General features: G+C 51.5%; 2 protein-coding genes across 10 annotated transcripts; one reads left to right on the forward strand and one right to left on the reverse strand.

Annotated features, from left to right (window-relative positions):
• Positions 1–1,576: 1,576 nt before the first annotated feature.
• NUCB1 (nucleobindin 1) lies at positions 1,577–17,440 on the reverse strand. 5 transcript variants are annotated; one of them, XM_081515311.1, is made up of 13 exons: positions 17,356–17,440; positions 16,830–16,966; positions 13,587–13,694; positions 12,232–12,364; positions 11,000–11,103; positions 8,455–8,640; positions 8,100–8,190; positions 4,226–4,284; positions 3,771–3,863; positions 3,587–3,679; positions 3,106–3,276; positions 2,583–2,679; positions 1,577–2,468 (listed from the first exon to the last, which is right to left on the reverse strand). In XM_081515311.1, exons 2-13 carry the CDS (start codon positions 16,953–16,955, stop codon positions 2,356–2,358), a joined length of 1,374 nt encoding a protein of 457 aa, XP_081371437.1. In that variant the 5' UTR covers positions 16,956–16,966; positions 17,356–17,440; the 3' UTR covers positions 1,577–2,355. The 5 variants fall into 5 exon arrangements, with proteins under 5 accessions (XP_081371437.1, XP_081371436.1, XP_081371438.1 ...); XM_081515310.1 differs by having other exon boundaries at positions 12,223–12,364; XM_081515312.1 differs by having other exon boundaries at positions 16,830–17,059.
• TULP2 (TUB like protein 2) lies at positions 16,783–25,993 on the forward strand. 5 transcript variants are annotated; one of them, XM_081515308.1, is made up of 14 exons: positions 16,783–17,256; positions 18,040–18,181; positions 18,473–18,505; positions 18,944–18,995; positions 19,413–19,539; positions 20,213–20,314; positions 20,591–20,707; positions 21,518–21,741; positions 22,354–22,656; positions 24,248–24,357; positions 24,862–24,976; positions 25,069–25,167; positions 25,401–25,572; positions 25,836–25,993. In XM_081515308.1, the coding sequence occupies exons 3-14, from the start codon at positions 18,474–18,476 to the stop codon at positions 25,967–25,969; spliced, it is 1,587 nt and encodes a 528-aa protein (XP_081371434.1). In that variant the 5' UTR covers positions 16,783–17,256; positions 18,040–18,181; position 18,473; the 3' UTR covers positions 25,970–25,993. The 5 variants fall into 5 exon arrangements, with proteins under 5 accessions (XP_081371434.1, XP_081371432.1, XP_081371431.1 ...); XM_081515306.1 differs by lacking the exon at positions 16,783–17,256 and adding an exon at positions 17,507–17,890; XM_081515305.1 differs by lacking the exon at positions 16,783–17,256 and having other exon boundaries at positions 17,950–18,181; positions 20,213–20,350.
• The last annotated feature ends 987 nt before the right edge of the window (positions 25,994–26,980 follow it).

Raw genomic sequence — 26,980 nt, forward strand, 5'->3', positions numbered from 1 at the left:
AGACAGAGTGTGAACAAGTGAATACACTTGCAGGTAAAGAATTACCAAACGTAGAAGGCACCCTGGGTGACTAGAATGTGTTTCCTTAGATATGGGAGTCAGAGACTGGCTCCCAGAGACCCTGGTTATGTGTGTGCTCACTCAGTCACGTTCAACTCTCTGCAGCCCCGTGGACTGTAGTCTGCCAGGCTTCTCTGTCCATGGGATTCTCCAGGCAAGAATACAGGAGTTGGTAGGATTTCCTCCTCCAGGGTATCTTCCTGACGCCGGGATTGAACTCGATTCTCCTGCATTGGCGGGTGGATCCTTTACCACTAGCACCACCTGGGAAGCCCTAGTTGTATAAACATGTCCCTTTAATACCAATAACAGCTATTACTTGCTAACCTTATATTTCAGGCCAGAAGAGATGCCACTCATGTGGCATCATGTATATGCTTATTAGATCCTTCAAAGAATGCTGGAAAGTGGCTACAATTTTAAGCTCATTTTCCAGATTGGCTCACTGAGGCCCAGCTTCCAGTTTTCCAAGAGAAGCAGAGAGGCTGTGGCTGAAGTTTGTGACGGTCATTGTTGAAGTTCCGAAGGGAAGGGTGGGTGCAGCACATGTATCTTCCCAGTAAACTTCCTTGAACATTCCAAGATCTGGGAATGTGTCTTGCTTTTTTGTTTTGAATTGATTTTGGTTGCACTGGGTCTTCATTGCTGTGCAGGCTTTTCTTTAGTAGCAGCGATCAGGGGCTACTCTGTTGTGGTGCGAGGGCTCATCATTGCTGTGGCTTCTCTTGTTGTGGAGTGTGGGCTCCAGAGCACACAGGTTTCAGTAGCTGCAGCACACAGGCCCTAGAGCACAGACTCAGTAGTTGTGGTACTCAGGCTTAATGGCTCTGCAGCATGTTAAGTCTTCCCAGACCAGGGATCAAACCTGAGTCCCCTGCATTGGCAGGCAGATTCTTATCAACTGGGCCACCAGCAAAATCCCGAGAATACGTATTGTTAATGACCCTCACAGATAGTTTTTACCACTGCGGCCTCCTTTACATTTCTTCCTCTTTGTGGATGCTAAACTAGACCACTCTCATTCTCAGTAACATTCTGGTAAACAGGCTCTGGGTGGGCTCAGGAGGCTCTGATTTTTAGCCTCTGCCAATTTCCTTTGTCAGTTGTTAGTGCAGGCAGATGTGACATCCAGAGCAGCTGCAGCCACTTCGGGACAAGAGGAGTACAGGTTTCCCCTTCTTCCCCCCACTCCATGCACACCTATCACCGCAGGGCTAGCAGATGGGAGAACGTAGTTCCCTGAAGGCTTTGGAGTCACTTTACCTTGAGACTTCTTGTTTGGGCAATAATACACTTTTCTTTATTGTGTAAGCCTAGGTTTGGGTTTTCTGTCCTTGTGGCTGAAGGGATTCTACTGAAGGTATGCATATATGTGTAGGCAGCAGACCCATCAGGACAGGACAAAGATGCCAGGATGGAGCCTCTCAGAAATGATGCTTGAATTGATTCTTAAAGAATGAAGAGGACTTTGGAAGGTGAAGCACAGGTGGAGTTTCAGAAGAAACAGAGACATAGATTTGTTCCAGAAAGTGTATTTGGATGGAACAGCGTACAGAGCAGGACAGGGAGCCATGTGAGATAAGGTCAGAAAGGCTGAGGGGCTGGAACCTAATCCTGGGGTAGGGTCAGTTCTGTGACCCTTCTGGGGCTGTGGAAGGAAGGGGCTAGGAGCCATGACATCAGGGAGGGGGCTGAGATGGCTGGAAACCAGGGGTCAGGAGAGTCAGGACTCCTGGGATCAGAGTTGATCAGCGATGCGGAGGACTCTTCTGGCCCTCACACCCAGCTGTGGGGGAGACACTGTCTTTGAGGCATCGCCAGTCCCACAAAAGGTAGAGAAAGGTGTTGAGGGGCCACCGAAGCCCCATAGACCAGCGGAAGCTGGGCCCAGAGCAGCAGGCAGGATTCCAGCAGCTGTGGGGACGTGGGATACTGGAGTGGCCATAACCTGGGCATCAAGGCCAAACCAACTAGAAAGGCAGGTATGAGCAGACCCTCCCTCTAGGGAGAGGGCTTCCCTAAGTGAGGCTGAGGCCAGTGAGCACTCAACTGGATACGAGAAGGCAGGTCCCTTGGAGGGGAACAGAAAGAAGGGACCACAGACTGGAAGGCGGTGGAGGCTGAGGCGGCAGATACGGGGCCCGGGCAGCAGTATGAGAAGGGAACAGCCAGCCTGTTCCCCCTCCCCCAGGAGGCCACAGGTGTGGCCAGGTCCCCAGAGGAGGTTGATTGTGACACTCCACCCCCCTCCCATCAGCCTTGGGAGGAACCCAGAGTGTTGGGGTCCTGGAACGATCACAGGTGCTGTGAATCCAGCTGGGGAGGCTCAGGGGTCTGTTCTGGGACCTTCTTTTCTGAAGCATCCACATCCTTCTGGTCACCGGCTGGAGGTGGGACGGGTGCATCATCTGGAGATGGAGGGAGAACATGGTAGGGCTAGACATCGCAGCCCCTCCTCCCTCAGACCCGGAAGTCCGGGCCCCCAGCTCCCTCCCTGGCCCCTGGGCCCAAGGGGCCAGCACCTGTGTCTGGGTGGAACTTGAGCTGTCCCTCGGGGCCGGGGGCTGGGTTGTTGTGGCTTTGCTGCTGCTGTTTCCTCTGTTCCATTTGCAGAACGGCCTTCGGGGGTGGGGGAGATCACAGAGGCAAGACAGTATGATGTTGAGTCTCCATGGCAACCTGCTGTGTGGTCATGGACCAGTCCTTTCTTGAGGGGCTTCAGTTTTTCTCTCTCATTGAGAGTTGGGCTTAATACTAGTTTAAGATCCAGTTCTCCCTTACCTGTCATGGCTTGGGTCACACCTTGGGACAGGGAAGCCTCCTCCTCCCTCTTTGGCCTTCCTCTCCTTTCCTGCTTACAACCTCACTGCCCTTATCCAACATGGCAGCTGCACAGCAGCCAGGAATGAGAACAATGTCTGCCCTCACTCAAGATGGCGGCTGCTGCCACCCATGGATCTACCAGTGATTAACATAGTGGCCGTAGGCCTTCCCCACAAGGCCACCAGGGAATCAGAGAATGGACCCATTTCCTTGGCCAGTCACCTGCTGCAGCTCTCTCTTCTGGGCCTCCAGGCGGCCCTGGGAGCGCCCCAGAGCCTCGGTTTCCTGGCTGAGGCGCTGGGCCTTGGCATTGAGCTCTGCCTCCCGGGCAGCCAGCTCCTCCTCAAAACGCCTCAGCTCCTCCTCCGTGTAGGCAGGGTGCATCTCTACCGTCTGCAGGGTGAGAACAGGGGCCATCAGCAGGGGGACTCCAGCCTTGGCCCTGCTGAGAAGGAGGTGGTTCAGGGAAGGTGGGGAGGCCTGGGCCGGGGGTGTGGGTGGAGAGACCGGAACTAGGAAAGGGGATCAAGGCCAGAGTTGGAGGGAGAACAGGGTTGGGGGAAGAGAAATACCAGGGGCGTGAGGGGACAGAGATCTGGGGGTGGGAGACCCAGAGAGAAAGAGAGGTGGCCAGAGACCCGGAAGGAAGCGTTCGGTCTGTGAGAGGGACACTCAGGACCCAGAGTATCGCCCGTGTCCTCACCTCCCAGCCCTCCCCGGTGTCCCCGAACTCCTTCCTCTGCGTGGATGCGAGGAACTCCTCCAGCGTCACGAGGCGGTCCTGGTTGGTGTCCACCTGGGGAGCCAGGTAAGGGTAAGCAACGGAGCAGGACCTCCCTCCACCTACCTGCCTCACCCCCGCCCACGGCCCGGGTCCCACCGCGCACATTCTTCATCACGTGCTCGCGCATGCGCAGCCGCTCCTCTTCCATCTCTCGCATGTCATCTTCCTCATTCTTCGGGTCGTACACCTTCTCCAGCTGCAAGGGTCAAGTGAAATGCAGGATGTACTGAGAGGTCCAGGGTATGCTCCTTCCCAGGCTAATCTAACCCCCACCACACACAGACACACACACACAGACACACACACACACACAGACACAGACACACACACACACACACACACACACACACACACACACACACACACAGAAAACTTCAACTCCCATCAGTCCTTGGGATATCCTGCCACTCCTGGCAGCCTCTTTGCCCCAAGGACTGCTGGGAGTTGTAGTTTTCCCCCTAACTCATATCCAGGAGGACCTGAGGGGACCCCGAGAATCCTGAGGGGACATGTGGTTGATCTGGGCATCCTCTCCACCCACGGCCTCAAGACGCTCACCTCCTTGGTGAAGAGGGCCTCCAGCTCCTGCTCATCCAGGACACCATCGCTGTTGATATCTGAAGAATAGACAACAAGGTTTCTTGGGGGACTGAGCACAGAGTGGGTCAAATCCCTAAGTAATCTGCTAGAGAAGGAATTCTGGCTGATGCGAGGTGTGTTCTCAGAGGATAGGCAACAGCAGGGTGGTGGTTAGGATGGTGGCCTTCAGGCTTCAGTGCCTCATAGACTTGATGCTAGGGCACCCCTTCCCCAACCAGGATCTCAAGAATGGAATAGATGAAGGTCAGGCTCCGTTGGGACCATTCATGGGCACACTGTCTTGCAGAATAACTTGATCTCTAGCTACAGTGATCTGGCCACAGGATCAGCCCCTTTCCCCAGGATCCAGAGGTGTCAGCGACGCCGCTCCAAGAACCGCCCAGGGCTGAATCCGATCGCCAGAGAAGCTTCTCCCTGCCAATGTACCATATGTGACTTGCTCACTGCCCCCACAGAGGTAGCCAGGAACCCTGACCTTGCAAATCCAATGGTTAGTCTTTAGCCTGCACCTTAACTTGACTTTCTGCCTTTGGCTCCAAGAACATCATTCTCTCCTCTCCAGCTGCCCTTATTTTCCTTAGCTGGCCCTGCCCTCTCCCTGACCGCTACATTTTGGTGTACCCCAGGGATCAAGGTCGTCTTTCCTATCAAGCATTCAGATTTGTCCATTACGGTTGCCACTAGTCAGATGGGCTGTTTAAATTTAAATCAGTATCAAATAAGATTAAGATTTCAGTTTATTAGCCCCACTTGCTACATGGCAAGCGCTCAATACCCATAAATGGCCAGTGGCTGCCATATTGGGCAGCACAGAACATTAGCCTTCGTAAATAAAGTTCAATTGGCCCAGACTTCCTTAGATGGGTTTCCCTCACTTTAATGCCATCCACAAGCTGCCTCCACACTTGAATACCCCACTGCCTACTCTCCATCGCCACCTCAGTGTCTAACAGACATCTCCAACTTGACGTGAACAGACCCAGCTCCCAATCTTGTTTGCTTTTTTCTCCCATTCCTTCCAGTTGCTCAGGCCAAATACCTCAGAGTCACCCTTGACTCTCATGTTCCATTACAGTCTTCATCTAGTCCATCTCCGAGTCCTACCAGCTTGACCTTCAAGATGAATCCAGAATCCTATCACTCTTTCCTACTCCCATGGTCCAGCCATCAGCATCTCATGACTTCTGACTTGGGTCCTGGTTTTGACCCTCGGCCTCTACAGCCTGTCCTCACACAGCACCCAGCACTCAGATGAATCCTGTCAACACTTAAGACAGGTGGGGTCAGTTCCTCTGCTCAAAATCCTTTTTCAGTGTCTCACTCAAGACAGAATAAAATCCAGCTTTCTTACTCTGACTGTAGAACTGCTGTTACCTCCCCAACAGTCTTTCCTATCATTCTTTTTTTTTGGTTGAGCCACTCAGCAGGTGGGATCTTAGTTCCCCAACTAGGGATTGAACCCATGCCCTCAGCAGTAAAAGCTTGAAGTCCTAACCCCTGGATTGCCAGGGAATTCCATTTCTCATCATTCTTCTCATTCTTCCAAGTGACCTTGGAAAACCCACCAAGTTCATTCTTCCCCTGCCTGTGTTTGCTGTGCCCCCAATTTAGACAAGTGTCTGTGAGGCTCAGCCCCTCACTTCACCGAGGTCTTGGTTCAAATGTCATCTCTCTTGAGCTGTGCTGGGCCATCCAGTGGCTGCCAGCTACACACGGCAAATGAAATTTAAATGAGCAACAATCACATACAATGAAAAATTTCCTTGACATTATGCTAACTGAAATAAGCCAGTCACAAAGAAGACAAATACCGTACAATTCCACTGCTATGAAGTAGCTAGAAGAGTCAAAATTATAGAGAAGAGAGAACAGAAGTAACCAGGGGTTGGGGGAAAGGTCATGCGGAACGGATGATTAACATAGAGCTTCAGTTTTGTAAGGAGCAAAACACTTGCATAACAATGTGAGTGTACTTAACCCTAATGAAAAGTACATTTAAAAATGGCTACAATGGTAGATTTTATGTCGTGTATTTTACTACAATTACAAAATTTAAAAAATTTAACTTAACTGCCCCCCCACCACTATTCTGTTTCTTAGTTGTAAAACCCACATTTCAAGTGCTTAATTAATAGCCATGGGAACTAATGGAACACATGGGAACTAATAAGAACCTATTGTATGGCACAGGGAACTCTACTCAATATTCTGTAATGATCTACGTGGGAAAAGTAGCTTAAAAAAGTAAGCTAAAAAAAAAAAGCTAAAGCTAAAAAAAAAAAGCTAGAGCCAATTTTGCTGTACAGCAGAAATTACCACAACACTGTAAATCAACTATGGTCCAATAAAAATTAATTCAAAAAAAGAACAAGGGATGCTGGGTTAATAAACTTCTTCATTCATTAAAAAAAAAAAAGGCTTTGCTGGTGATGCAGTGGTTAAGACTCTATGCTTCTACTGCAGGGGGTTAAGACTCTATGCTTCTACTGCAGGGGGCACGGGTTCAATCCCTGGTTGGGGAACTAAGATCCCGTACTCTGTGTGGTATGGTAAAAAAAAAAAAAAAAAAAAAACACATGCTGGTGGCTGCTGTATTGGACAACACAGCCGTGGAACAATTTCCATCAGCATAGAAAGTTCTGCTGGACAATGCTGATCTAGCAAACACCTTTCCAGACCAAGCTACTAAAAATCATCACTGTAGACCCTTAATTCTGCTGTCCTTGTTTCCATGGTACATGTGACTCTCTGATCATCTACTATAAAACCAACTTCACTGATTCTAAAGATGTACTTTTTTTGCTCCCCATATTTTATCATCCATGAAATTGGGAGGCATCTTATCATTGAGGGTGTGTCAGTTTAATGGGCAGTTTGTATAAAATTCAAGTATGTCTTACACTCCAAGGTCACTTTGATTCACTGAAATAGAGTATTTGCCTGATCACTGGCTCTGACTTTCTTTTGTTCACATCTGTATCCACAGGGTCTCTGTGAAGCTCAGTCCTCAGAGATCACTTAGCAAACGTTTGTTGAATAAATCAATCAGACCCTGCTAAGCTCTGGTGACAGGCTATAGCTTTTGGGTTGGGGCCCTGGGCACAACTGAGGGGGCCCGGCAAGAAGTGACATCAGGGGGATTCCCTGGTGGTCCTGTGGTTAGGACTCTGCGCTTTCACTGCCAAGCGCCCTTGGTTCAATCCCTGGTCGGAGAACTAAGATCCTGCAAGCCTCGAGGCACAGTCCAAAAAAAAAAAAAAGTGACATCAGGCTATGAGACCCAGCATGGGCCAGATTCAGAGCCAAACGCCTGGCATTTGGAGGTTTTGGGATTAGAGGCTGGACACAGAGGTGATGTTTCCAGACAGGAGGAGAATGAAGGGGAATATGCCCCTGAATTAGCATGCAGAAGGGGCTTCCTGGCTCCCTGGAGGCCTGGTGACTAGGGTTCAGCCACCCACCACCCCCACACACTCCAACTTAGCGATAGGACCCCCAGGGGGACCGGGGCTTCTGGACTGCTATGAAGGGGGGGGTGGGGGGGGTGTCCATGCCTAGCCAAGCCTGGTTTGCTCTGTTAGGGATACTGATCAGTCCTTACAACCCAGAAGTCTGGTGTACCCCAGAAGAAAGGACCAGCTCTTGTATGCAGGATCTTGGCCCCAACAACAGGGAGTGATAGGGTCTTCCTGACCACCAGGGGAGAGGGGCTCAGCACTCTTTGGCCTTCTTAAGCTCCATGACATAAGGGAGACCTGTTTCCAGCATTTAGGCCCCAGATAGGTCAGACCTCAGTGTTAGCCTGGGTCCTGGGACTCCCTCCCCACCTTACCATGCAGTATGAAGAAGGTCTTGGGGTTAAACCTGTTGGGGTCCAATCCGTCCAGTTCCTCCCACACCTCCTTCAACTGGGCTTGGCTGCCCTGTGGAAGGGAGAGCCAGGGGCTCATGAGCAAGAAGGCTGGGTCCCACAGGATGAAGCTAGAGAACCCTTTACCCCCATCCCTTGAATGTCTTACCCCTCAAACAAAAAAACTACAACCCCCAGCAGCCCCTGGAGGTAGCTAGGCACATTAAAAGGGAGCTCTGCCTCAAGGTCTGCTGGGAGTTCTAGTTTTTCAGCTGCTTCCTTGTGGAGCTCAGAAAGTTGGACGTGGTGGGGGCTGGGCATGAATGGGGGTCCTTACAGGCACATTGACTTTGGGGTGTTCTCGGTGCCGGCGCTGTTGCTCTTCTAGCTTCCTCTCTGCCTCCTTCCGCTGCTCTTCCCCCAGGGACTCCAGATAACGTCGTCGCTCATGTTCCTTGAGCATTTCGTAGCGTTTGAACTCTTCATGATGGGCTGCGTCGTACTGGGCCAGGTCCCGAGTGGCCTGGGGAAAGGCAGTCGGTCATTCCCACCTCACCTCTATGCCCAGTTCCTAATTCCAACCTCTGAATGCCAGGCCTTTGGCTCTGAATCTGGCCCCTCTTCCACCTGTGCTGGGTCTTATGTCCTGATGTCGCTTCTTGCCCCATAACACACAGCCTCCCCTTTGCTCAAAAAAAGATGAGGATGGTTACACAATAGCGACATTAACTCACCTTTTTCAAGTCCTCCACAATCTCAAGATCTTGGAGGAATAAATAATCAGGAATAGCTCATGAGGTGGCTTACTATGGAAAGCAGTACAGTTAGAGGGTAAAGAACATGGGGGCTCTAATTATTCTGTCCAGGGTTCAAATCTAGGCTCTGTTATGTGAGCAAGTCCCAGCCGCTGTATGACCTCGGGCAAGTCACTCATTCTCTCTGTGCCTCTCTCTGCCTCTGGAAATTGGAGATAACATACATAGGGGGTGGTACAAGGTCCCTCACCTCGCACCTCAGAATTCATGTGAAAAGAACTGCAGAATGTGACTTTTCTTTGAAACAGGGTCTCTGTAGATGTAATTAGGTAAGATGAGGTCCTGCTGGATGAGGGTGGGCCCTAATTCTAAGGACTAGTGTCTACAGAGAGGACACAGAGAGAGACAGAGAGAATGCCATGTGATGGTAGAAGTAGAGACTGGAGTGAGGTGTCTACAAGCCAAGGAATGCTGGCGACCCCCAGCAGCTAGAAGTAGAAAGGAGCAGATGCCTCTAAAGAAACTTTGGCTTTGGCCCAGTGATACTGATTTTGGACTTCCATCCTCCAGAACTGTAAGAGAAACCTTTGTGTTGTTTTAAACCAAGAGTCTGTGGTCATTTGTTATATGGCAGCAATAGAAAGCCAATACAGCTGTTGTGTGGGGAACAGACAGAGGTTCTCAACCTGGGCTGACTGCGGTCCCCAGGGTTCAGCTGTCAATGTCTGCAGATGCTGTTGGTCACAGCTAGGGGAGGTCTATTGGCATCTAGTGGGTAGAGGCCAGGGATGCTGCTAAATACCACAAACAGCCCCACAACAAATTATTCAGCCCCAAATGCCAAAAGTGCCGAGAAACCCTGCTGGCACGTGTGAAAGGCAAAAGCAAGAAGCCCGTCTCTCAATATGACAGGGGTTGAGACCAGGAGAATGACAGTGGGGCTGGAGGAAAGCAGTTTCTGGAATGTTTTGGAAAGAAGCGGCAGAAACATCCCTCAGGGACAAAGGTCAGGCATGGACCCAATCAAATGGCTGCTATTATCTTTATGTCCACTAGATGGCACTCCAATCAGCCAGGAAAGCAGGCTGAGGTTCAGGCCAGGAGGAAGGGAGTGGGTTCTGTCCAGGGGGTGCTGGGCAGCTATAGCAGGGCTGTGAGCCAGGGAGAGGCAGAGGCAGGGGCAGGCCTGAGTATCCCCAGCCACTCCCCAGCCCCACACTCGGCTTTGCGCAGGAGGCACGGTTGTGGATCCCACTTCTCACATGAGGACTATTTAGTTGCTGGGCTGGTCTAACAAATTACCATCAATTTTGTGGCTTAAAAAAACACACTTATCATCTTACAGTATGGAGGTTGGAGTCTAAAATTAGTTTCAGTGGGCTGCAATTAGAGTGCTGGCAAAGCTGTGCTCCCTCCGGAGATTCTAGGAAAGAATCCTCTTCTTTGCCTTTTCCAGCTTTTACAAAGACCTTTTTTTCTCAGCTGCCCCGACAGGGAATGAACCTTTACCCTCAGCAGTGAAGGTTCAGAATCCTAACTACTGGACCCCCAGGGAACATCCAGAAGTAAACTCAATTTTTTTTTTTTTCTTTGCCACGCAACACACTTGGCAGGATCTCAGTTCCCTGACCAGGGCTGGAACCTAGGCCATTACAGTGAAAGCCTGGGATCCTAACACTAGGATGCCAGAGAACCCTATAAGGACCCTTTTGATGACACTAAGGGCCCACCGGCATAACTCAGGCTCATCCCTCCTCTCAAGATCCTCAGCTTAATCACATATGCACCTGCCCTTTTGCCGCATCAGGTCATATAGTGAACAGGTGACATCTTTCAAGGGGCCGTTATTCTGCCTACAACAAGGACACAGAGGAGATCCCTGCCCATCAGTCACAGGGGAGGGATCTGAATCCAGGTGTGAGTGGAGCCAACTCCCCCCACCCCCCAACTCTGCCTTCCTGTAGAGAATCTGGGGAAGGCGTTCAGGCACAACCAGCCCTCTGCAGCCTCCTGGCCTCAGAGAACACCAGGCAGGGGTGAGCAGGCTCAGTCCCGGGCTCCGTCCTTCTTCCCCTGAGGGCAGAAGGCTGCCCTCAGTCCTCTGCCTTCCAGTCCCCTGCAAGTTACCGTCTGTATCAACAGCTCTAGGTCCCGGGCCTCGAATGTGTGCTGATTCTGAGGGTCCAGGTGTTCAAATTGCTTTAGGAGGTTCAGGTGATCCAACTGTACATCTGGATGAGAGGGAAGATGGGGGGGAAGAGCATGAACTCATGGAATGTTCCTTCTTCCAAAATCCCTATCCTGGACTGGATGGGCTGGATGTGCTCTAAAGGAGGTCACAGAGGGCACGGAAGGATGTCACAGAGGACAGCATGAATGGGCCTGGAGCAATCATGGAGGGCTTCCTGGAGGAGGCAATGAGCACAACTGAGTCTGATGTTGAAAACGATAATAACCACGATAATAACCAACATGTGTCAAATACATACTATATGCCAGGCCCTGCTCCCTAAACACATTAAATATATTAATGCATTTACTTTTCACAAAAGTCTCACATAGGTTCTGCAATTATCTCACTTTATGGATGCGGAAACTGAGGCTCAGAGAGGGAAAAGGACATCTAGGTCACCATCTAAGAAGAGGCAGAATGAAGATTAGTTGGGCTTCAGAGCACATGATTCTCAACCTCTGTTATGGGCTGAACTGCCTTGCCCCCACACTCACACAGGGGTTGAAGTCCTGACCCCTAGTATCGCAGAACTTATTTGGAGACAGGGTTTTACAGAGGTGATCAAGTTAAAATGAGGTCATGAGGGTGAGCCCTAATCCCATATGACAGGAGTCCTTATAAAAATGGAAAATCTGGAGGCCTCCCTGGTGGTTCAGTGGTGAAGAATCTGCCTGCTAATGCAGGAGACACAGGTTCGATCCCTGGTCTGGGAAGATCTCACATGCCTTGGAGCAACTGAGCCTGACCGCCGCAACTATCTAGCCTGTGCTCTAGAGCCGGGGAGCCGCAACTACGGAAGCCCACCGCGTCTGAAGCCCGTGCTCCACCACAAGAGAAGCCCCTGCACTGCAACTAAAGAGTAGCCCTTGCTCTTTCACTGGTGGTAACTAAAGTCTGCCCAGCAAGGAAGACCCAGCACAGCCAGATAAATAAATTAAAAAAAAATTTTTTTTTAAAGTACATTGTGCTAGGAAGGAAATTTGATCAATCTTCTACACAGATTTTACAAAGGTGGTGAGAAGGTGGCCCCGGAGGCGCCCCCTGCCCAAATCACCTAGATGCAGGGGAGGGAGGCCGCCGGCCCCGCCCACCGCGCCACCGGCCCCGCCCACCGCACCGCACTCACTGGGCTCCTGCTGGGCGTCCATCTTGGCCTTCAGCAGCATCCTCAGCCGAGACACCTCCTGCCGCTTGAGCTCGTCCAGCTTGGTGCGGACGTGGTGGCTGACAAAGTCCAGCTCCCGGCTCAGCTTCCCACTCTGCCGGGGAGAGAGGGGACACTGGTCAAGCCACCCTCTTTAGAGCCTTCTGCAAGCTTTCTGATGCCTTCCTGGGTTGCCCCAGAGCCCCCAAGACACTATCGACATTTACCGAAGGCCGATTCACACGACACCACCCACCCCTGCCCCGGCAACAGAGAAAGTGCTGCGTGAGCCTATCTTTTTCTGGGGGAAAAAAGGCACAGAGGGGTGCGTCCACTTGCTCAGAAGAGCGTGAGGCGGGGCTGGGATTGGAACCCAGCACCATGCCACTCCAGAACCTGCCTGCCTATGTGGCCACCGTTTCTGACATTATTTCCCACGTGTATGACCTTGAACAAGCCAGGTAGGCTCTAGGGCTGCTGTTTCTATGGCTAGGCAGCAGGAAGGGCTGGGCTCATTGATCTCTGGTTCCACCATCCATTGTCGGGGGGTCCAGGTGACTGGGGACAGATGAGAACCCCAGGAATGCTGGGAGGTGTCGGGGAGCAGGGCTGCCCTCCTCATCAGTCCTAGGTCAAGGGGTTTGGGGTAGGGCAGAGGAGTGGGGCAGGCAGTAGTGTGTGTGTGTGTGTGCGTGTGTGTGTGTGTGTGGTCTGTCTGTGTCTGTGTGTGTGTGTATCTGTGTGTGTGTGTGAGAGTGAGCATTCTTTTCAAGAGACTCTGCTTAGGGGATGGGGCAGGATATGGGCTCAGGGCTCAGTCAGTCCAGGGATTGAGACCCAGGCCTCCTGGAAGGACAAACACTGCTACCAGGACCTCAGGTTCCACCTCTGTAAAATGGGGAGAATCCTGGCTTCTCTGAAGGCTTAAGGTGAGAGTTAGAGGAGATGTGCATGATGACAGCATCTCCTGTGTTTTGAATTCTTCCTGTGTGGACAGCACTTTGCCGAGAACTCTCAGAACCAGCCCTTGCAGGGTGCAGACTGAGGACAGTCACTGTGCACGTCCACGTCTTACCTTAGATAGTCCTGTCATCGTCCCACTTTACAGATGGGAAAACTGAGGCACAGCACAGGGAGTCCACACAGCTGGTAGAACTGATACTGGAAGCCATGGGCTACCCACATCCATGCTTAACCACACATTCTGTCTTCCCCCCCAGATCCCTTCCCAGCTGTGCGACCTGGAGAAGCAACTTCTTCCCCAGGCTCAGACTCTGCCCTCTGAGCACGCATCCCCTCATCCCCGCCCAGCGTGCTCGCACCCAGCCACACCGCACCTTGATGTCCTCAGCGTTGGCGGCCTGCAGCTTTTCCCGGAAGTGCCCATCAGTCTCCAACACATTGATGACTTCCTGGAGGTACCGGTGATAGTACAGGCCTGTGTCCTGGGGCAACAAAGATGAACGTAGCGGTGCCAGCCCTGGCCCCCTCTCTGGTTCTGCCCTGCAGATAGGACCCAGAGACCACCCCACAACCCTGAGCAGGAGATCTGCCCCATGGGACACAGGCTCTGGAGCCAGCGACCTCGGTTGCTCTGTAATCCCAGACAAACTGCCCGATCCTATGGGCCTCAGCTCTCGCCTCCTCTTAGGTCTGTCTGTGCTGGAGATGAAATTAAAATCACATGGGTAAACACCAAGTCCAATACTGCCCACAGAGTGGACATACTGCAATTTGTTGGCAAGCAGTGAAACATACAGTCATTCATTCAACAAGCATTCACCTAGCCCCTACCATTTCCAAGGCACTGTTCAAGAGAACATAGCCAGTGAACAAGAGAGACAAAAATCAGAACTTCCCTCATGGTCCAGTGGTTAAGACTTTGCACTTCCAATGCAGGGGGCGTAGGTTCAATCCTGGTCGGGGAACTAAGATCCCACATGCCTCATGGCAAGGCCAAAAAAAGAGACTGACAAAAATCTCTGGGCTCCTAGTCCTAGCCCTGCCACTTTCCTTTTCCAGGGTCTCACTCTTCCACAGACAATAAAATTCCCTACTTCTCAGAACTGTGGTGAAAAAGTAATGAATGAGATAAGAAGCTTGACACATAGTAAGGCTTGAGAAGACACTCGGTCTACCATAGCGATCATTACACATGTTGAGGAAAATAAATGGGAAGAGATCACCCAGCTATGTCACTGTGGTTATAATAGCTTCCTATTGCTGCTCTAACAAATATCACAAATTAAGCGACTTAGAGCCATAAAAATTTATTCTCTTACAGAGTTCTGGAGTCACAAGTCCAAACTGGTTCAGCAGGACTGGGCTTATTCTGGAGACTTGAGGGAACAGTCAGCTTCCTTGTCTTTTCCAGCATCTAAGAGGCTGCCTGTCTTCCTTGGCTTATGGCCTTGCCTCACTCTGACCTCTGCTTACATCATCACATTGCCTCTGACACTGACCTTCTTGCCTCACCCTTCTAGGGGACCCTCGTGGTTACACTGGGCCCATCTGAACAGTATAGGACATAGAGAAGGAAATGGCCAACCCTCTCCAGTATTCTTGCCTGGGAAATCCCACAGACAGAAGAGCCTGGCTGGCTCCAGTCTGTGGGGTCGCAAGGAGTCGGACACGACTTAGCGACTCAACAACAACAAAATACTACAGTATACAGAACTGTGAAAAAGAAAGTGAAAAGTGTCAAGGAGAAAAACAGAGTTTGCAGCATGGAATGTTTTTGCAGCCCTTTCTGCACATGGATACACCCCTGTATATGCCAGCAACTAGACATATATATTCAGATACAAGTTTTTTTTTGTTTCATAAAAGTAAAGTCATACTCTGCAAACAAAACAAACAAAAAATACAGGATTACTTCTCCACCTAACTCAATCACACCTGCAAACACTCTTTTGCCATATATTCACAGGTTCTGGGCATGGACATCTTTGGGGGCCATCATTCAACCAGAGTAGGCTGAATCCCAAATCTGCCAATGACTAGCTATGTAACCTTATTACGACTGCTAGGATGCCTAGTTAAATTTCAATTTCAGCTAAAACAACGAATAACTTTCAGAATACGGATACTGCATGGAGGGCACTTATATTAATAATCATTCATTGTGTATCTGAAATTTAATTTTAACTGAGCATCCTTTATTTGCGAAGTCTTGCAACCTTAGTCCTTGGTCAAGTTCCTCACCTGTAAAGTAAGGTTAAGGAATACCTACCTCATAGGGGCTGTTATGAGGATTAGAGGAGTTAATATTGCTAAATATTTAACTCAGAGCTTAGTTGTTGCTGTTCAGTTGCTCAGTCATGTCTGATTCTTTGCGACCCCATGGACTGCAGCATGCCAGGCTTCTCTGTCCTTCATTATCTCCTTGAGATTGCTCAAACTCATGTTCACTGAGTTGGTGATGCTATCTAACCATCTTATCCTCTGCTGCCCCTTTCTCTTTTTGCCTTAAGCACTTAGTAGGAGCTGTCAGTGTTATTATGACTGCTATCATTGACATTTATAACCTTCTATTCGCCTCAGAATAAAGTCTCCACCATGGTCCACAAGGCCCCGTGTGATCTGCCCCGGCCTGTCTGACCTCGTCGCCCCTTCGCTCACTCTGTCTCAAGCCACACTGGCCTCCTTTATGTCCTTCTACTCACTCTGCTCTCCTCCACTATGCAGCCTTTGCCCAGGCTGTTCCTTCTGCCTGGAATATTCTTACCGGCACTCCAGATCTCAGTTCAAATGATCCCTCCTTCCTCCCTGACCACCACCGCTGGTGGTTCTTTCTCAGCGGCCCCAGCCTTTCCAGTGAGCTAGGCTGGTCTGTGAGGGCAAGGGACTTGCTCTAAATGAACTAAGGGAAAAGGCACTCAAGCTGCACTTCTGTGTCTGCAGAGAATTCACGGGGCGAAGGTCTTAGCTGCTGGGTGGGGACCTGCCACACCACACACAGGAACTCGGAATGATCTGTTCCAGAGACAGCAACGTGTCCATTCCTAGCGGAAGCTGTAAGATTCGGGCCATGAATCACGGCACTGGCCTTGAGGATCTTTCGAAGTTCCAAATTCCCTAAGACCATAGGTTTCATAGTGTTTGACAGACACGCATTGGAATAAACGAGCATTTTCCATGCCCCATGCCCATCATACTTTAAACTACAACTCCCATGAGCTCCCTAACGGGAGACCACCCCAGTTAGCTAATATCACCAGCTCGGCGTGCTACTGGGAAATGTAGTGTTTTTTTTTTTTCCAGATTCCTTCTTGAGGGGAGGGCGTCTTAAAGGAGCAGAGAGATTTTGGGGGGAGGGAGGGCGGGTAGGGGCCCGGGGACGGGATGCAGATTTTCTATCTAAACTCTGACCTGATTCCCCATCCCTCATAGTCAGAGAGAGACTTAAAATCTGACACACACACATGCCCTCAAGTTTTTCACCACGTCAAAGCCCTGGGACTGCGAAGATTGGCAGGCAAACTCCAAGCCACATCCGTAGCCACCCAGGGGCCACGGGGGAGCGGGAATTGTAGTACCGCTGCAAACACCTGGCTGGCAAGCAGGACAGGGCCACTCACAGGGCTCTCGGTCGCGGGATTCTCCTCCTTGGGCGCCCCCCGCTCCAGCGGCACGGCCAGAACAGCGCGCAGCAGCAGTAGAGATGGCAGGAGGAAGAGGGCTGCACGGGGCCCATAGAGAGGCATGGCGGCGTGGTCTGTTGGGGGCGGAGAGGTAGAATATGTCTGTCCCAAGACTCCTCCTACCCCTGGACCCAGGAGTCTGGACTTCCAGCGCCGCTCTCCGCCCCCTTCCAAGAATCAAGATTCAAAGCGTTTAGTTCTCCGGACCTAGGAGTCTGAGCCTCCAGCCTTTCCTTCCTCAGACCCAGAAGTCCTGGCTTCCAGCATCCTCTTCGCTTAGACTCAGGAATCCGGGATCTCGACCCCCTCTTTCCCTAAACCCAAAGGTCGAGGCCCCAGCCTCCTCTTCTCCCAGGACCTAGAGGTACCGGGGTCCTCCCCCGAGATCCAGTTTTCCAGCCCTCCAGTCCCCCGCCTCCCTTCTTCCCAGGACCGAAGAGTCTAGCACCCTCCAGCCCCTTACCTCTCCTTCGCCGCAGAGGTCTTCCTGGCGTAGGACCTCCGGAGCTTTCCCGGTGTTTTCCCCCCTAGGCCACGCCCACTTCCCCGCAGAGGACCCGATCTCAGCAGCCTGATTGGTCCACGCTGGCTCCAGGTTCCTCGGGCCTCTGTCTAGCGGCTCCGCCCCTTGTCGAAGTCGCTGGCCTTTTCTCGAAAGCCTAGCCTCCTTTCTTGGAAGCTTTACCTTTTGACGCCACATATCCTGCTTTTCAGGAGAAAGAACGGAGACTTTCAAAGAGAACTACAACTCCCTCTCGGACCGGGGCAAAATGAGTCTACTTCCGCGGGCATCTTGGCCTCTGTGGCTCATGGGAGTTGTAGTTTTCGCATTTATTTTCTCGCCTGGACGTGGCTGTAAATTACAGAGCGATAGTAGTTGGCACACGTCACATTATAAGTTTCTTATGTAAGAGAGAAGAGAGCTTGCGACACAGCCCCTCGCAGGTCCCTTTAAGACACACTTGCATGGTCTTCCAATTTAGAACCCCTGGAGCAAGGTTGCCTGGCTGCAGCAAAAGCCAAAGATCATTGCTTTGTTGGAAGTGGAGCGCGGGGTGGGGTCAGGAGGGAGGGGGATTAGGGCAGGTTCCAAGGGAATCCCCCGCCCTCCCTCTGAGCCCTCTTTTCTCCCCTGCTTACATCCCAGAGACCCAGACATTATGTCCCTGGTTTCCAAAGAGAGGGTCAGTTACGATTAGAAATTGGCCAGACAGGAAAGGAATTGAGGAGTGAATGTGAAAAGCCTCTCCAGGCAGGAGAGGAGGAGAGGTCTCCAGGATCCCAGGCAGGTGGGTACTGGGGGTCTAGGATCACTGGGGATGGGGTGTTTGGGGTCCAGAGTCCTGAGTGCTCATGTCTGAGTGAAGGAGTGAGGTATTGGGGGAAGAGCAAGCTGGACTCCTGGGCTCCTGATAGTGGTGAAAGCTGGAAACAGGCTTCAGGGTCCCTAACAAGTATTGGCACTGGAATTTGGGTTGCCTGGGTCCAGGAGAAAATCTCAAGCTTAAGATCAGATGTTGGAGGGCAGAGCCTATTTGGATGTTGGGTCTGATTCCTGACTCCTTGTTTTGCTTCTCCAGGATGTCTCAGGAAAGTGATACATGGAAGAAAGAGTGAGTGGGGGAAATGGGATGGGCAAGGGTAGAGATGGAGGGGGCAAGGGGGCTCTTTGATTATGCCCACACCTGCTCAGCAGCTCTGGTCTCCTAATGATGTGTGCCTTGCAGGGAGGGGCTGGGGGCTTGGACTTCTGGGTCCTACCTACCTAACGGGAGGGAGCTACAGATGAGGAACCCTGGGTCTGAAAGAGGAAGGGCTGGGGGCTTCGAGTCCTGAGATAGGAGGGGCTTGAGATCTCTGACCCCTGGACTCTAGATAGGCCAGTGCAGAGAGAAAGAACTGCAGCACTGGCAGAGCAGACTCAGGTTCTATCTCTTCTGTGACCTCACAAGTGTTCAGAACCCTAAGTTGGGCAGCGGGAATAAGTGGAAGGGCTCTTGGGCAACGGGGGTGCCCTGCTTGCTGTCATTATGAGCCTGCACCTCTCTCAGGGCCCTGGGAGGTGAGCTTGCCGCCATGAGACTGCAGAAGCTGGAACAGCAGGTACTGTGCCCAGGAATCCTGCCAACCCTCCTCTTCTATCTTCCATACCCCCTCAGGAGTCCCACCCCCAGGACTTGCTCTGGGATTCCTAGTCCTCGTTGGTTCTCTTGGAGCCTCAAGTTTTGCAATTGGGAAACGAGAAAACAGGAATTCGGAATCCTCAGGAAGCAAATCTTGGTGACGAGACTCCAAAATTTCTAAAGGAACAAGGGTTCTGGGTCCTTAGGGCTCCTAGGTCCTTCGGGAGGAGGGGCCTAAATGCCAGGACTCAGGGTTCTGTGGAAAGAGTTGCTGAGAGACTGAAGGCCTGGATCTCTCCTACCTATGCAAGGACTCCCCTTGCCCCAGGCCCCCTTGCACATCTGTTTACCGGTTCGGTTCCTAGACCCGCACCCCACCTCTTTCCCGCTCCCGCAGTGGCGTCTGTTTGAGAAGAAGCAGCGACGGAAGCGCCAAGAGCTCCTCATGGTTCAGGCCAATCCTATCGCTGCACTGCGGCCGCGGAGACCGAGGCGGCGGGAGGAGCGCTTCTCGGCTGACAGCGGTGAGGAAAAGTGCCCCAACTCCGGCAGGAGCACAGGCTGGAGGGAGGGGCCTGTGGGAGTGGGCTGGGGGTGGGGCTAAAGGGCCTGGAGGGGAGGGGCCTGGCGGAGCTCGTGGAGGGTGGGAGCGCTTTGATAGAGCGCGGGGCGGGGCCTGATGGATCCGTGGGCGGGGCCTGTGAGAGTTCGGGGACGTGGCCAGAGAGGTCGAGAGTGTGGGGTATGGTGCAAGTAGGGGTGGGCCCCGAAAGAATTCTGTGATTCGGCTAGGGTGGAGCCTGGGAGAGCCGGAGACCGCCCGGAGAGTGCAGGGCCGGGGTCTAAGGAGTCGTGGAACTGGGCTTGGGAGAGCTGGGGGAGGCGCCTGGAAAAGCGCCAGGACGCAGCTCGTAAGAAACCTCGGGGCCGAAGTAGGCAAAGCCCCGGGGCCAGGCCTGGGTAATTTAAAGCCGATTTACTGGAGAGCCCGCGTGAGACTGTTTACACACGGAATCGCGACAGTTTAGTGGTAGAGCTGTGCTTGTTTGAGTCTTGAGGTTTGGGTTCTGAGTGGGTCTCGGGGATTTGGGTAGTCAATCAGGGACGAGGTTTGGGAGACCAGAGAGGAGGCGGATCTTCTCAGAGGACCAGGATTTTGTGCTTCGTGTTAATGGGCCTCGCCACACCTTCTCCCAGGCCCCAGGGACCCTTTCCTTCAGGAGAATGTGCCAGAGGCGCATTTGTGCACTGGATCCCACGGTATCCTGAGCACCGTGAGCTGCGGTGGAGATGGCAATGGTGAGCATGACCCTCTGTTACCGCCGACAGAAGCAGGTAATCTCAAATCCTTGGGCTTGATACCCTAGAACTCCACTCCCCCTAGAACCCGGGAGTCTAGAACCACTCAGTCCTTGCTCTCTCCAAAGGACCTCCGCGGGCCCGGATATGCTTCATCTCAAGGAGTCCAGGTCATGAACCTTCTCCTCCAATACCCAGGAATCGGCATCTCCAGCCCCCTTCCTTCCCTGGTATTCAGAAATCCCAGTCTCCAGTTCTCTCTTTCTTGACTACCAGGCAGTTCTGATCTGGAGTTGGAGGAAGTCTCCATGGAGGATGTTCCTGCCTCGCCACCTCCATGTGAAGAGCCTCCGGGGACTCGGCGCAAAGGTTGGCCAGCCCGCCAACGATCTGGTAATTTCTGTGACACTGGGTGAAATCTGTTCCCCAGGTCCATGTGGCACTTCCTCCCCCTTTTTTGTAATAGCTCTGTTGAGATATATTTCACATATTATACAAGTTCATTTAAATTTTACAATCCATGGTTTTCAGTGTATTTACCGAGATGTGCAACACATACCACAATGAATTCTAGACTATTAATTATCATTACCCACAAAAGAAAACCCTATACATTTTATCAGTCACTGCCCCACCCATTTCTCCCAGACCTAAGTAACTACTAATTTAATTTCTGTCTTTAGACACTTCATATGTAGAATAATACAGTATATACAGTATATAATCTCTTGTGATTGGCTTCTTTTGCTTAGCATGTTTTCAGTGTTCATCTATTTTGTAGCATTATCAGTATTTCATTCCTTTTTCTTAATAATATTCAATGGTAGGGATATTTCTTTTTATTCTCATGACTTGACCAGTGATTTCAATAACAGGACTCTGGGTTATCACCCCAAATTTGCTCCCTCCTCCCATTTTAGTTCCCCAGTCTCCCGGATGGTCCCTCTGGGACAAAGGAAAGAGAGGACTCTAACCCCTCCCTGTCCTTAGATCCGGGGCAGTCACAGACTTCTCAACTTGTATAGACCCCTGTGCACACAGGGGAGGAGGAGGATCTGGCAAGTGAGGTCGATGATGAATAAGTAGGAGTCGGAAACCTAGGAGTTCTGACCTTCTTCAGCTAGCACTGATGACCTTTGTCCCAAACTCCTGGGACCCAGGTGTCCTGAGCTCAGTCTTTTCAGGGCTTTTTCTACCCGTTAGGCGCCAGTGCTGAGGACAAGAGCGAATTACAGGATGTTGGAAATGAATACGAAGTGCCCAGTGCCAGATCAAGCCCTGGAATGGATGGTGACGGTGGCCTTGGAGACTTGGCCTCCAACAAGGTGGGAGGTGGCACAGCCAATAAGGATATAGGAGGAGGAGGGCTAGTCTCAGGCCCGCGGGGCGCTGAAATTCTGCAGCCCAATCAAGGGCCCTTTTTACTGGTGAGTGGAACCTGTTATGTTTGGGCTAGCAGAAGTTCTTTGTGTGCACCATTTATTTTCAACCTAGAGGATCGGAACTGATGTGAGCATATACCTTAAAACCCAGTCCACCGAAAGGCAGTGAGCTTTGGAGAGGGTGAAATAGTGATAGGAAAGGGCCAGGTGGCACTCATTTTGGTATGGATGAAAGCGAGATACTTTCAGTTGAGAAGTTCTGGGCGGTATTATATGTTGTTAATATATAGACGGGGGTGAAGACGGGTATTAAAGGAATGGGCAGTGCTTTCAAGAGGATTCTCCAATTGGTAACTGAAATGGGTGTGGCTAATGTTACTGGCCAATCAACAAATGAAGCCGTCTTGGGGTTTGATCTTGGGGAAATTGAACGTACTGGCCAATCAGCAGGTGGCTGAGATATTTGACCAATAGACAGAAACTTGGTCGAGAGAAGGCGTAACCCTGAGGTGGGATGGCCAATCACTAGTTGGCAAAGCGGGGAGCGGGGGGAGGGGGTTGAGCGGGGGAGGGGGTTGCGCGGAGGAGAGGGAGCGGGGCGGGATGAGGAGAGCAAGTCTCCGCCGTCTCTCAACTTGAATTTGGTGCGTGGGCCAGGGCGAAGACCTGGAGGAGAAGAAAGAGGAGCTGGAGTCTACCATGAGGAAATCCCCAGGGACGGCCGACGAAGTGGTGTCCGAGGGCGCGCGCGGCGTGGGCAGCGGCGATGTGGGGAGCTCGCCCCGCACGCCTCCCTGTGCCCCAGGCCCTCGGCTGCGCGAGGACATGAAAGCATATGTGCTGCGGCCAGCGATGCACGGTCTCATAGTGCAGTGTCGCATCAGCCGCGACAAGCACGGGGTAGACAAGGGCATGTTCCCTTTCTACTATCTCTACCTGGAGGCGGCCGACGGCCGGAAGGTGCGGTCTGGCAGCTTGGAAACAAGTCTCACCTCCCAGGGTCTGAGTGAGGTCAAGACTTAACTTAGGCGAATCGAGGCCTTGCTCTTCATTGAACTAGGACTAATCAGCTCCAACGCCAGGCCCTGCCCTTCAGAGAACTAGGCTCCTTTATTCTCAGAGCCCAGTGCCATAGGCCCTCCCCATCCCGTAACTCAAGCTTGTCCACTTTCGAATTGAGCTGGCCTTTCTCACAGGTAGGCCACGCCCCCTCAGAGTCCCAAGCCCCACCCCTTATAGACGCTCAGGGCATTGGCCACCTTTTTGTTGGGGCTTCCCTGGTAGCTCAGCTGGTACAGAATCTGCCTTCAATGCAGGAGACCCCGGTTGGATTCCTGGGTCGGCAACATCCCCTGGAGAAGGGAACTACCCACTCCAGTATTCTGGCCTGGAGAATTCCGTGGACTACAGTCCATGGAGACGCAAAGAGTTGGACACGGCTGAGCAACTTTCACTTCTCACTTGGTCCAAATCTAGGCCCTAGTCCCACCCAGTCCTGAGCCAGGCCGCGCCCCCTCTCAGGAGCTAATCTCCCTTCGTGGATTTTCCATTCATAGCCAAGCTGCGCCCCTCCCGGTCAGGTCATTTCTCTCTCACGTGTGCCACCTCTCCTCAATTATTCATTCTCCCCCAGAAAGAGGCTTTTCCCCTACTCAGTGCCAGACTGGGTTTTCACAGATGAACCACTAAAGTCCTGCTGTAATGTTCCAAGTGAGGTCCTTCCCTATTTCAAAGCCAGGCCCTGCCTGCCAGGCAACTTTGCCCCTGCCTTGGCTTTCCCTCAGCCTTGGGCCCAATATCTGAAGGATATTAAGATGTGAAATGAAGCTGCCCTTTCGGGACCCAGCTGACTTCCTTCAGTGAGAACTGCATCTCCCAGCAAGCCTCAGTTCAGTCACTCAGTCATGTTTGACTCTGCGACGCCATGGACTGTAGCATGCCAGGCTTCCCTGTCCATCACCACCTCCCAGAGCTTACTCAAACTCCTGTCCATTGAGGCATGATGCCATCCAACCAGCTCTTCCTCTGTCATCCCCTACTCCCACCTCCAGTCTTTCCAAACATCAGGGTCTTTTCGAAAGAAGACCTTTGCATCAGGTGGCCAAAGTATTGGAGTTTCAGCTTCAGCGTCAGTCCTTCCAACCAATATTCAGGACTGATTCCCTTTCCTTTCCAGCAAGTCTTAGGACACTTATTGCTCCATTACCCTTTTCTCTGTCTTGGGACATGGTGTTTCCTTGTTTTTGGACCCCTGCGTGCATGCTAAGTTGCTTCAATCCTGTCTAACTCTGTGACCCTATGGACAATAGCCCACCAGACTCCTCTGTCCATGGGATTCTCCAGGCAAGTATATTGGAGTGGGTTGCCATTCCCTCCTCCAGGGGATCTTCCTGATCCAGGGATTGAACCCACATCTCTAAGGTTTCCTGCATTGGCAGGTGGGTTCTTTACCACTAGCACCACCCCCACCAGGGAAGCCCTGGTCTTTGGACCCCTAGCTCTAGACAAATACCAGAAGTCGATTCTAATGGGCTATTTATCACATCTGCAGCACTTCCTTCTGGCGGGGCGCAAGAGAAGGAGCAAAACTTCTAATTACCTCATCTCCCTGGACCCTACAGATCTGTCTCGAGATGGAGACAATTTTGTGGGCAAAGTCAGGTGGGCAGAGTCTTGATGTGTGTGCTAAACAGGTGGCAAGGGGTGGGAGGAAGGGGACAATTGAACTACACTTCCCAGCAGTCTAAGGGTATAAGTTGCACCTGTTCTAGAACTTTTTCTGTTAGGGACTAATGGGTTATGTAGTCCTTCAAGGAACCCCAGGGTGGTTGGTAATAGAACTGAAGACTTCAGGGGCAAGGCTGGCATTAAAGACATTTGACTTCTTGAGGGGCAGGGGGCTGGGACTCCTAAGTTCCTGTGACAGAAGAGGGCTGGTATATTTGAGTTCTGCCTTAGAGGAAGAGCGTTGCTAAAGGCCCAAGGCAGGAGCCTAAAAATCCTTCTCCCCAAAAGAAGAGAGGGACCTGGGACTGGATACATGGAACATGAGTCTTATGTAGAGGATGGATCAAAAGACTTGATGAGATGACATGGGAAAGTAGTTAATGTACAGCAAAACAGAAATAATTAGTCTTTATTCTGACCACTTCCCTCCTGGAGCAGATCTAATGTCTTGGGCACCAAGTTCAGCATCTTCGACAATGGGGTGAATCCGGAAAGGAAAAATTTTTTTCCGGAGACTGCTCGGATCAGGGAGGAGCTGGGGGCTGTATGTTATGTGAGTGTCCTGGGGATGAGAAAGAGGAGTAGAACGGGGCGGGGGGTGGGGGGGGTGGGAGAAGCAGGCCAAATGGAGCATACCACCCTCAGGAGCCCAGCGTCTTGGGATTCCGAGGGCCCCGGAAAATGAATGTTGTTATTCCGGAAATCAACGCCCAGAACCAGAGATTCTGTGTCCAGCCACAAAATGTGAGTCCACCAAGCTTGAGAATCTCTGGGTCAGTGGAGGAGGAAGGTCTGGGGGACCGGCCATAGGTTCTAAGAGGAGAGAGGGCCGATGGGTTGCATAAGGTCACATAAGCCAGGAGGATTTTGTGACTTAGATGTCTTAGGAAGCGAAAACTAGGGACTCAAAATTCTGCGTTCGGAGGAAGAAAGCTGGTTGGTAGTTGGTTAACCACGCCCCCTACTTTACCCTTTAGGAACAAGAATCGCTCCTGAGTCGCCTCCAACGCGGGGCTAGTCAGGGCCTGGTCCAGCTGCAAAATAAAGCCCCATCGTGGAACGACGAGAGCGGCGGCTACATGCTCAATTTTCATGGTCGGATCACGCGGGCCTCGGTCAAGAACTTCCAGATCGTGCATCCGAATGACCGTGAGCTCCTAAAAATCGATTTACCTGGGCAAGGGGGCAGGAGGAGAAATATTCCCATTAGCACTTGAGCGTTTTTGTAGGGAGGGCCGACTCCACGTTATTGCAAAGCCTATTGGGAAGTGTAATTTACAGGGCTGAGGGCCATGTAAACACACTTCCGGGATTCTGGGCGGAATAAGGGCCTCTCGGGAATCGTAGTTCTCGCGGCTCAGAGGCCCGCGGCAGGGAAATCACGCACTCTCATTTCCCGACTCCCTCTTCAGCGGACCACCTCGTGCTCCAGTTTGGTCGTATAGACTCAGACACGTTCACCATGGACTTCAGCTTCCCACTTTGCCCGCTCCAAGCCTTTGCCATCTGCTTGTCCAGTTTCGGTGGGAAGCTGGCATGTGAGTAAATTCAATAAATAACTCGCATCAGCTTCTGTGCCTGCTCATTTAAAGAAAGGGCCTCAGTATGCCTTCTTTTACATGAGTTTACTAATAACCAATACTTACTAGATGCCGCCTGGGCGCCCCGTTCTGTGCTCTAGGGAGTGGGCTGTTGGGCAACACTTGCCCTCCTGAAATCATAGTCCGATCACGGTCTTAACAAAAATTCAAAATGCTCACCTGCTATAAAAGAGGAAGATATAAGGTGGCTGGGTCAGAGCAAGACATCTCTAAAATATATATACTTTTATGCTACATCTGAATAACCACAAGGAACTATCTGAGCCAGAGAGGTCAGGGACGGGAACATCAGGCAGCAGCAGCTCATACAAAGGTGGAAGCGGGGTTGGTGGTTTTCGGAATGAAAGGATGGTGTAGCATCAGCCTGGGGAACCAGTGGGGAGGGGCAGGGTATGAGGCTGGACCCGGTGCAGGACATTTGGAGCACTCTCTTTTGAACTGCTGAGAAGAGTTTTTTAAGTTGGAGCAGTAAGTAGGAATGGGTAATTGAAGACATGCAAGTGTGGGTGAGAGAATAATTACAATAGTAGCCAACACTTAACATGTTATTTAACATTGTTTTAATTATGACTTATTTTGGGATCTTACAAACTCATAAGGTATGTGCAGTTGTTAGCCGCATTTTACAGATAAGGAAACAGTTTATGGACACAGGATTTATAAATGTGAAATCAGGTACATTATAAGTGTGAAAGCCTTGGGGAACTGAGCACATCTGCCAGTAGGGAGGATAAGTCTTTGTATTTCAGGAGCACATAGAAAACTGGAGCTTAACCCTTTTTTCGGAATTAGTGAGTTCAGCTCCCAGGCCCTTTGGGGAGACATCTGTCCTAGGTTTAATAAAATGTAGGCAGAAGCCAAAAAAACCCCAAAAACCCGACAAAACCCACCAGCTAGTTCAAAAGCCTCCTTTTGATGGGAAGAGGCAGATTCAAGGGATGATGGGAAATGTAGTT

The sequence above is a fragment of the Giraffa tippelskirchi genome, chromosome 7 (assembly GCF_054371585.1).
Source record: "Giraffa tippelskirchi isolate mGirTip1 chromosome 7, T2T-mGirTip1v1.2.pri, whole genome shotgun sequence".
Classification (NCBI taxonomy): Eukaryota; Metazoa; Chordata; class Mammalia; order Artiodactyla; family Giraffidae; genus Giraffa; species Giraffa tippelskirchi.

Excerpts from the sequence above, each read along its gene's own strand:
- NUCB1 (XM_081515310.1), bottom strand. The coding sequence starts at position 16,955 with ATGCCTCTCTATGGGCCCCGTGCAGCCCTCTTCCTCCTGCCATCTCTA. Across the intron at positions 12,365-13,586 it reads CCAACGCTGAGGACATCAAG|AGTGGGAAGCTGAGCCGGGA; the intron begins GTGCGGTGTGGC and ends TCTCCCCGGCAG. Across the intron at positions 8,641-10,999 it reads TAGAGCTGTTGATACAGACG|GCCACTCGGGACCTGGCCCA; the intron begins GTAACTTGCAGG and ends GCCTTTCCCCAG.
- TULP2 (XM_081515305.1), top strand. The coding sequence starts at position 18,474 with ATGTCTCAGGAAAGTGATACATGGAAGAAAGA. Across the intron at positions 20,351-20,590 it reads GTTACCGCCGACAGAAGCAG|GCAGTTCTGATCTGGAGTTG; the intron begins GTAATCTCAAAT and ends CTTGACTACCAG. Across the intron at positions 24,358-24,861 it reads AATTTTGTGGGCAAAGTCAG|ATCTAATGTCTTGGGCACCA; the intron begins GTGGGCAGAGTC and ends CTCCTGGAGCAG.